At 40.8% G+C, this 10,718-nt stretch overlaps 1 protein-coding gene and 1 long non-coding RNA gene across 2 annotated transcripts in view; one reads left to right on the top strand and one right to left on the bottom strand.

Annotated features, from left to right (window-relative positions):
* Window positions 1–465: 465 nt before the first annotated feature.
* Window positions 466–10,718, top strand: part of C8A (complement C8 alpha chain) — a 54,391-nt gene continuing 44,138 nt past the window's right edge. The window contains exon 1 of the mRNA XM_054981607.1: window positions 466–688. Within this exon, the coding sequence (XP_054837582.1) occupies window positions 567–688 (122 nt within the window). The 5' untranslated portion in view covers window positions 466–566. The remainder of the gene's footprint in view (window positions 689–10,718) is intronic.
* Window positions 4,918–7,853, bottom strand: LOC129331197 (uncharacterized). The gene is made up of 3 exons (XR_008597103.1): window positions 7,727–7,853; window positions 6,845–6,917; window positions 4,918–6,494 (listed from the first exon to the last, which is right to left on the bottom strand). It is a non-coding gene; the product is annotated as an uncharacterized LOC129331197 (long non-coding RNA).

The raw sequence follows: 10,718 nt of genomic DNA, 5'->3' as shown, positions 1-10,718 counted from the left end.
GCGATAAATGCAAATGGACCAGGTGTATTATGAGAAATGCTCTTTAAAATGCAAATGCAGGGAGTGAGTTGTACTTTAGCAGCAGTGCTTTTCTTATAGTAACAGGAACAGGCAATACATCCTCATATGTCTTTGCATTCCTCTGACGAAGAAATCTATTGAAACAGGATGAACACCCGATTTTTGTTTCAGGTGTAAAAATAGCTGTAAAAATAATGTATATGTAAAAAGAGTTGGTGAATATATGCATGTGAAAATAACTATAATAATAATAATAATAACTATGCAGATAGTTTTGGTATAGTCCGATCAGTAACACTTATCTAACTACAGCATGTAAGCTAATACTTCTTTTAAAATGTCTCTTTGTCCAATATTTGGAACTGGCTTCCAAAGGGTTGTGTCCTTCAGAGTGCAACCTAGCCCTTTTTGTCAATGATTGACACTGGAGCACTCAGGGCACAGTATACTTTTCTTTTCTTTTTTAGAGACAGCTTACTCCCCAAAGGGGGACCACAGGATTTCCAAGCCAAAAATGAAAAACATTTGTTTTCATTAAAAAGAAAATGTGGTGCAGGCTGATTGAGAGTTTCCCTCCTATGATTCTCTTGATAGTTTATCTACTATCATTTCAGACTCAGGATACAGTTGCAGCACACACTAAGCTAAAAGGATTGCCATCCCAGAGGTAAGTCTGTCTTCATGTAATTTAAGATACTGCCTTACATATAGAAATTTCTGTCTATCTGGTCAGTACATAAATTCAGACTCAGAAAGAAGCATATGTGTACTACTACCTTTAAGCAGCTAGCAGAAAGCGATTTATACAAAAGCCCATCACACTATGGTGATAAGGACTGTAACACAAATCCATTTGTTGTCTTATAATTAAACATTTTGAAGGCATTTCCTTCTGTAGCACAATTTTTCTTCAAACAATTTTGCTGCATTTCAGATATTCTAATCTGATATTTAACTTGTAACTGTGCACTCTGGGTAAAAGACAGTGAGCTGATATTTCATATTCTTTCTGTGATAATGAAACCATTCACCATTTTTTAAAAAAAAATGGTTTCTATTTTTGTGCAGTTATGATTCACACACGCACACACAATTTCCTTTTGGCTTTAAAGATAATAAACAAGATTTTTTTCAAAAATAATTTTTGTAACAAACACTACGGGGCTTTTCTCAAGCTGTTAATTGTAAACTTGATCCAAAGGAAATATAATGAAGAAAGGTAAAAAGTGGGATCTGTAATAATTGGAATTTGAAGGAAGGGAGGAGGCAGAAGGGGAGAAAATATATACTTAATTATGAAGGTTTATTCTAGTAATCGTCACTGAAACCAAATAAAGATAAGATTTTTTATGTTTGATGAAGTTATCAAAAAAAGCAGGATAATGAAAAAGCAATTCTAAAACCTCGGTGATGGTGAACTAGTTGAATGCTTTGTGGAAAGCTGAAAGATAAAAGTAGATTATTTTCCTTTCACTGAGACAAAAAGAGATATTTTGGTAGCTTCTGTTTGTCTACAGGATTCTGGTTTTCCCATAGACATACTATAGTTTGATTTAACACACTCTGATATGTATCCAAAGGCTCGTCTCCTGAACATCTGATTCTTTCATTTAGCTTCCTTTCTTCTGAAGCTTCTGAATAATCCACTCCTCTTCTAATTCTCAGTAGTCTTTCCCTATCCTACAGTCTCTTAAGAAAAACAGACTGCTGGTCATGTGACAAAATGAACTCCAGTCTATGAAAACTCACACCATAATATGTCTACTGGTTTATAACGTGTCACAGCCGTCTCTGTTGTCTAATTCTTCTTATCAGTCATCTATCAGAGTGGACAATGCTGGACACAACTAAGTTGCTCTCTGGAAATTCTTGTGTTTTTGTTTGTAAAAGTAAAAAGGATTCTTGACACTTTTTTTTTTGAAGAATTTTCTTTATTTAAACTATAAACAGTAAACATAAACTATAAACAATAAACATAAAAAATAAAAAACCCACCATTCTAAAGGAACCACACTAACAATACATATAAACATAAAATAACATACAAGACAGGTAACTAGTAATAATAAAGGAAAATAGAGTTTAAAAAAATAAAAAAGAATAACAATAAACTAAAATTGAGTTCTGATTTTCTCCTCAACAAATATGTATTGTTTTCAAAGTCTTTCTTATTCTATGTTAAACATAAGAGCCCTCTTTTTCCTACTGTTCATGATTCTTAATCCATAAATCCAGATAATTATCTGTCAGGGCTTGCTGCGGCCGCCATTGGGCGGGGCGCCGGCATGCCCGGCCCTGACGTCAAAGGGGTGTCCGGGATACTGCAGGACCCTGCTCTGTGGAAGGAGGGGCAGTATACCTCACCCAGACTCCCTCTCATTCCGCTTGCTGGCCTGCTCAACCTGCTCCAGTCATCCCCCTTGATCTCCTCCATCTCGTCCTTCATCAACTTTCCTCCTCGCCTCCTCTCACTCTCACTCTCTCACTCCGCTCCAACTACAGCTGGGCTGTAGGCTGGGGCGTGGCTCTGAGCTGCTGTGGCTGCTTCTCCTCCCTGGCTGGTAAAGTCTCTGCTTGGTCAACTGCTGGCCGTCTGCCCCCGCTGCCTTTGTCCTCTCCCTCTGCTCTGGCCCCCTCTGGTTCGACCCCACTCTCCCTGCCTGGCCTCCTAGCCTCCCACTGGAGGGTGGGATTAGCTGGCCTCCACCCACCCCTTCTAACCCTCTGAAGCTTGGGTGCTTCTCCCCCTCCCTCCTGAGTAGGTAGGGCTTCTCTTCCTCCCTCCTGAGTAGGTAGGTCCAGGCCCTGGGGGTCTGCTGCAGCGGCTGAGTAGCTGTCTCCCGGCTGTCTCCCGTCCTCCCCTCCCAGCAAGTCCGGGGGCAGTGCTGCAAACCCCGGACATTATCAAGTCATTATTATCAATTTCATATAAAAAGTCTATAAATGGTTTCCATTAAACCAAAAATATAATGTCTTTTCTCTGATCAGTAAAGTAAGTTTTGCCATTAACGCAAACTCCAAAACTTTTATCCATCATTCCTCAATTGTAGGCAATGTTGGAGTTTTCTATTTTTGTGCATACAGTCAGGGGTCATTTCCTAGATAGAGAACTGCAGGAACTCATTAGCTTATCTCATTAGCATATGCCACATCCCTTGACATCACCGAAAGTGTGTCAGAAGGCACCATCCACCCCTCAGGCCCCTTCCCCCCCAAAATCTCCAGGTATTTCCTTAAAGCAGAATGAACTCAAAGCAGCTTACCCTCCTCTGGAGAGCCAGCCCTGCTTGCACGCACGCAGGCACTCTCTCTCTCTCTCTCAGTCACAAATGAAAATAAAGCAAGCAGAGCAGAATGAATTCAAAGCAGTTTACATTCCTTTGGAGGCCAGCCCCACTCGGCTTGTACTCATTCACTCATTTTCTCTCTCTCACAGTCACAAATGCAAATAAAGCAAGCAGCAGAGCAGAATGAATTCAAAGCGGTTTATGTTTCTTGGGAGCCCAGCCCCACTCGGGTTGCACTCACTCACTCATTTTTTCTCTCACAAAAGTCACAAATGAAAATAAAGCAAGTAGCAGAGCAGAATGAATTCAAAACAGCTTACCTTCCTTTGGAGCCCAGCCCCACTCAGCTTGCACTCACTCACTCATTTTCTCTCTCTCTCTCCCACGAGTCACAAATGAAAATAAAGCAGCAGAGCCTGCTGCTAAAGTCAAGGACATCCAGGAGGAAAAGGAATCATGTGGGCGGGGCCAAACCCCATGTGACCTCTTTTCAGAGCTACTGGAACACCTTTCCAGCGTGTTCCACTTCTAAATGAGCCCTGCATACAGTACTCTTGCTGCCGTGATCAAATATAAAAACAGAGTTCTAAAGCTTTCCAACTGGCCATCCATCAGTCCCAACAAACAAGTCTCTGGTTTCAACTGGATGTTAATCTTCAAAATCTTCTGTATCGATGATTGTATCTGCAACCAGAAACTCTTTGCTTTCTTACATGTCCAACACATATGATAAAACATCCCTTCTTGTTTAACACATTTCCAACATACATTTGAGGCATCCTTATATGTTCTAGCCTATTTTTCAGGAGTCATATACCAATGATACATCATCTTATAGAAATTCTCTTAATACTAGAGTTTAATGTAAATTTCACCCCCCTTGTCCACATATTTTCCCATTGCTCCATTAATATTTCATGTCCATTAATCATACATTCGTTTACTTGCTCTTCTTCTGTCTCAAACCTCAACAAAAGTTTGTGCATTTTAGAAATAATTTGTTCATCATTTATACAGAGGGCAATTTCAAATCCAGTTTTAGATTGCTCAAAGTCATAATTTCTCTTGTCTAACTTAAATCTCTCTGAGATTTGCATAAAAGAGGACCATTGGCAAACATGCCCTTCTCCTACTAAATCCTCTCTTGATTTAATTTTAACTGGACTTTGAGAGAATTCCAACAAATCATGATAAGTTAGCCATTTAGTTGGACTCACCATTTCCCTTCTGCAGCCCAAGCTCTGCTCATGACCTGACTTTGATCCTGGCATAAGCTGGGTTTAGGTAGCCATCTTAAGGTTGCCTCAGCCTTCCATCTTTCCAAGGTCGGTAAAATGAGTACCCAGTTTCCTGGGGGTAAAGTGTAGATGACTGGAGAAAGCAATGGCAAACCACCCTGTAACAAAAAGTCTGCCAAGAAAACATCGTGGTGCGATGTCACCCCATGGGTCAGTAATGACTCAGTGCTTGCACAGGGAACTACCTTTACCTTTACCTAGCCATTTAGTTGGACTCACCATTTCTCTTCTAAAATGAGTTTCTTGCAATGATAAGCAGAGAGATATTTTTGTACAAAACCTGTTTGTATTTATTCCATATCCTCAAGATGGCATGCCTTACATAATGATTATTAAACTCTGCATTGACCTTGACCTTGTCGTACCATAAGTATCTATGCCACCCAAATCATAAGTCATGCCCTTCGAGTTCCAATAGTCTTCTTATTTTTTTTAACAAAATACATTTCTTCATCCAAACCAAATAGTTGGCCGCATAATATAATCTCAAATCTGGTAGACCCAAACCTCCTCTTTCCTTTGAATCCTATAGAACCTTAAATTTAACCCTTGGTTTTTTTGCCTTCCCATATAAATCTCAATATATCCTTCTGCCATTTCTTAAATGGTGCCTCAATACTGAAATTGTTTAAAATAGGAATAGCATTCTAAGTAAAACATTCATTTTAATTATAGCTATTCTTCCCAACACAATAGTTGAATTTGATCCCATCTTAGCATATCCCTTTTAATTTCATTCCTGGTCTTAATATAATTATTATGGAATAACATACAGTTAATGTTTGACGTGATACTCAAGTATTTTACCTTTTCTCAATTTTAAACCCTGTTTTGCTCTCCAATTTAATTTGATTCTGCATTTTTATATTTTTAGTTACCACTTTGGTCTTCTGCTTATTAACCTTAAAACCAGCCATGACACCAAATTCTTTCAGTTTTGACATTAAAGTTTCAACTCCCTTTAAGGGGTCCTCGAAAACCAGCACCAGATCTGCAAAGGCTCTTAATTTGTTAGTCTCCTGTTTTACCTTTAAACCTCCAGTTCTCTCGTCTTGTCTTATGTCCCTGTTCAGGATTTCAAGCACCAATATGCATAACAAGGGTGACAGTGGGCAATCTAGTATTTTATCTCTTTGTATTCCACATGGTTTAGTTAATTCTCCATTAATGACTATTCATGCTGACTGGGATGTATAAATCGACTTGGCCATTTTATAAAATTATCTCCAAAGTCCATATCTTCCAAGACCTTAAACAAAAATTTCCAGTTTAAATTGTCAAAGGCCTTCTCGGCATCTAGAAAAAAACTTTCCAGGTTAAATTGTCAAAGGCCTTCTCGGCATCTACAGCAGCTTTTTTAAATTATGTTTTTCCAAGTACTCCAGAATATCCAATACTATTCTTACATTGTCCTTCAGCTGCCTCTTAGGTAGAAATCCACGTTGGTCTTCATTAATAATGTCCTGGAGAATACTTTTATGTCTTCCAGCCAATATCATTGCAAACAACTTATAGTCATTATTTAATAATGATATTGGCCTATAATTTCTTGTCAATGTCTGGTCTTGTACATCTTTGGGTATAGTGAAATATTTTCTTCCTTTTTTGGGCTGAGTTTGCCCCATTAATGTTCCAAGTTAAACTTTTGTAATCCATATTGCCAACAAATTCTTAAGGTTCATAAAATGAAATAAAAATCAAAGAATATATATGGGAAGGTAGAAAAAGTGGAGTTAAATAAGACTGGTAGCCCCCATTTCTTCCTCCTCCTTGCTCTGCTCCAGTTGTTACCCTGTTGATGCCTCTGCTGAAGTTTGTCGGAATATCATCCAAATTTCTGTATTTTTCCAGAAAGTCACTGGCTTTATGCACCAAATCCAGCCTAAATCTGTTTTTGAAAGGCAGACACAAAGCTTGGGATTAAAATTGGGCCACTTTATTGATTACAACATAACTTGTCACTGCGGCAAAGGATCTAGCTAACTAGCGGTACAGGCCAAGCGCTGGGGTCACCTCGGACCTCCGCCTTGACCTGTCTGGGTGAGCCCACACTGCCCCAGGTGTGAGCCATCCGATGAATGGCTGTACCCGGCAGCCAGGCAGATGGTTCCCCCTCCAAGTCTGCAGCACCTCGCCGTACAGCAGGAGGGCCTTACAGGGGAGTCACATGGCAGTCTGCCCTCACCACTGGCTACTGTACAGCCCACCAGCTGCTCCAGACAGACCCTAATTCCTCACCAATGAGGATGTGCCAAGACCATATTGTGCCCACAGATGAGGATCCGAAGCCTCTCGCGGCAAGACACAGCACCTGAAGAAGAAAAGAACCAACAAATTACAAGGATGTCAGGGGTCGCACGTAACCCTTGTACGCAGTGGACTGCCAACGCCCTACTTTCTGAATTGCTGGCCCAGGAAAGCCCATGGCCGCTGCTGTTGAAGCAGCCCCAGTCCTAAAGGTCCTAAGGTTAACTACATTGCCAATGAATTTGAGGTCTTGCGCCATAAGTGCACGACCTGACCCATCCCTAAGGGATTGGGCCACCAATTCACTGACACGCAAAGCCCCCCAAAATGCCGTGAGAGCAGCTGCATGGAATAATGCCGCCTCAAAATCTGAGTAGCACACCTTCCGCCACACAAGGCCAAGGCTTCAGAGCACAGAAGGAGAAATGGGGTGCCTAACATCGGCCCTTGTTCCCTGTTCATGTGACCAACCCTCAAGCATCTTTCTTAACCTGAAATCCCCAGTGGTAAAGCGTCCTCTGCAACAGGGAGAGAGGCGGAGCAGGTTTATATGCCCTTAGCTCCGCCCTCCCCAAGCACCCGTATGCCGGGAAGAAGGGATACAGCCTTCCCTTCATCCACGGCGGCAAAAGCGGCCCCCACCCTAGCCGCTGCGCTTTCGGGTGGGAAGGGGCCGACTTAATTTTGTGTTATAATGCTGTTGTAAAATTTGCTCCTTCACCCTTCTTCTTAGAAAATAAACCAGTACTTCTCTTGGGAGCTTCCTTGTTTTAGCAAATTTAGGGTTAATTCTGTATACTTCATAGAGATCTTCGACTCTGCAATAAACTCCCTCCCAGAAACAATCTTAGGAATGCATATGAAAAAACTCACAATCTATCCTTTGATCCAGGCAGATTAGTCAGGTAGAACCTCTCCTATTGCCGGCAATATCTGTCCTGTCTCTCAGCTCTCGCCGGATCATCCGCCTTCCTTGCCCTCCTCACCGGAACTCCAAGGATTCCTGACATCCTGAGCCTGCCCTTCCTCAGCAATGAATGATGAAACAAGATATAATGGATTATGCAAATCATAGCTATATCTGACACTAGAAAATACACATTTTGCTCCTTTCTTAGAGGACAGTGCAGAGCACAGCCTAAATGATCATACCCTTAAATTCATGTTGCTTTCAAGTTCTTATTTCCCAATGAGATTATTTATTTATTTCATTTGTACCCTAATTTTCTCCACAATGGAGACCCCCAATGGCTTAACCACATTATCCTCTTCTCTATTTTATCCTCACAGCAACCCTGTGAGACAGGTTAGGCTATCTAACTGACCCCAGGTCACCCAGCAAGCTCCCATGGTAGGGTGGGTATTCAAACCCGAGTCTCCCAGATCGAGTCCAACACTCTAACTGCTACATTACACTGGATCTTTTCCAGAGAGCAATTTTGGTTGTGTTTTCAGTTTTAATGCTTACGTTGGTTTGTTTTTGCTTTTCAATTATCTGGAAAACCATTTTGTTTTTGTTTTGTTTTAAAAAAAGAAATACAGTCTAGAGTTGTATTGGGCACAAGGGGCTAATCACATTGTTCTCTTGGCTGTGGCTAAAATGTCTATCCTTGTTATGGTGGATATACTTGCAAAACTTTGTTTTAACTTGTTGAAATGAATAGTCCAGGACAAGGGCTGTTTTCAGTGTAACACTTGGACTTCAAGGGTTTGTAGTAATGATGTATGCACCTCTGTATAAAACCATTCTATTATCTGTCCAGTTTTTCTAGGACTGAACATAACCTAACAAATATTTAGTAAATTGTTTATAGCAATACCTAGGAAATGTTGCCATCTTCATGCAATGTTTCAATATGGAGGGCCTCAAGTGATCTGTTAAGAAGTTTATCTAGGAGCTCATTCTTTCTGAAATGATTTTTAGGCTCAGGATAAGTAACAACAGTTTCTTGTGTCATGTATCCTATTGAGTTCTTTAAGTCTCATTGCCATTACTCATGTTTAACTGAATGGGCCTGAAATAATGAAGGAAAGAAATGATGCCTGTTTCCTCACAGCCTGTTGTACCTGACTTTTTCACACTTTAGGTCTGTGTTTTGCCGAGTCACCCTGACAACTCATCCTCCACATGCAATACCCACAAGTGCTTACTTTTGGTTGTGAGGTTGGCAGGAAAGCCCCCAAACAGTTACAAAAAATGGTTTTGGAGGGGAGGTTGGACACTTTCATCACCATAGACTAAAAGTATCCATCTCCCTTTTAATTTTTGTTTTACTTTGCACATGCACAATTGCATGCAGCTACTGTTGCAAGCAGGCTTCTGTGGCTGAACAGAAATGTTAAGAAGGAAGGGCAAGAACTTCAGAGAAAGAACAGAGAGGAGATTGAGAGGAGTAGGAGGTTTCTAAAGAAATGCTTCAAATTCATTTGCCAAAAAAATCCCCCCCCCCCAAAAACCTACCAGAAACCTGCAGCAAAAGAAAACATCAGAGCAAGTGCAGTCCTGGTAAAGATGCAGAAAACCCAGCAAAAAACAACAACAGTATCCACACAGTTGATAAACAATAACGTGCATGCTTGGGGGAAAGCTGCCACAGTTGCAAGGGTGAACTGTACCCCTAACGATGTGTAGAAATGGCCAATAATTTGTCTAAGACCACTTACAGGTTAGGTCTCCCAGTCCCAGTCTAGTATTCTATATACTTAGTCTTATACCTTAAATCCCCATGTGACACCCTTTAAAAAGTGCCCATTTAGCTGGAAATTTGTTTTGATTTTGATGGACTTTAAAAGAAGCACCCCCATGGCATTTTTTTTACACAGAACACCTAAGCAGGTGGCACAGCTTTGATTTTTATAACCCTGAATATCAAACTTGACTTTCAGTGTAATGCTCCAGTTCACATAGAGTTTGCAGAAGAATCAGGAGGAGAAAAAGGAAAGTGATGCTCTCATAGGTAGAGAGTCCATGGAATCTGGTTGTTCTGTTCTAAATGAACTCATTAGTAGAGATGGGCACAAACCAGAAAAAAAACGAACTGTGCGGCTCGTGGTTCATTGCATTTCATGAACTACGAACCAAAAACTTTCACGAACCTGCCCCGGTTCATGAACTGGTTCATTTGGTTCAAGAAAACATCACATCCAGGTCAGCAAATCGTCACTTCCAGGTCAGCAGAAGGTCTGCAGGAAGTCCATCCCCTGTTGCCTAGGAAACTGATTGATCGGCACCAGGCTGTCTGCAGTGACAAACCAAAAAATGAACCAAACGAACCAGCCTAAAGTTCATGGCAGTTCATCAGAAATGGGCTCTGATGAACTGCCAGTTCACGAACCATTAACTGGCCCAATTCATCATGAACTTTGGTTCGTATTTTGGTTCATGCCCATCTCTACTCATTAGGTCCTCTTCACACAACAGATTTCTTGGCCATGTGCACAATTATGCACACAATGCTAGCAGCTTTTGACTGCTGATTCTGTGCATGTGTTGCCATGCTAACATCTGAGCTTTGTCATCCCATCAGAAACATTTAAAAAAAGAATGGCTGTTGTGATATGCCAAAAGTTTAATTGTGCATATAGCAGTGCATAGGCAGAAGAGGATGTTGCTTGCTTTTCCTTTTACAACCATATTCACAAAAGTCAAGTGACTTTATAATTTAGGCACCGCAATTATTTTAATGGGCTTAAGCATACTTAAGTCTATGATTGTTTGTGACCAGGAGATTTAACTGAGGTTCATAAAGTGACTGTCTCCATACAATATCTGCCTCCAGAAATGTGTGTGGGAATTCCAAATCTGTCATCAAGATAAGCTAATGTTACTGTTACTCAGGATTCCTTGTTTCCATTTTGCCACGAA

Source organism: Eublepharis macularius, chromosome 5, assembly GCF_028583425.1.
Source record: "Eublepharis macularius isolate TG4126 chromosome 5, MPM_Emac_v1.0, whole genome shotgun sequence".
NCBI lineage: Eukaryota > Metazoa > Chordata > Lepidosauria > Squamata > Eublepharidae > Eublepharis > Eublepharis macularius.
Note: the sequence above shows the minus strand (reverse complement) of the source record. Positions and strands in the feature narration are given on the sequence as shown.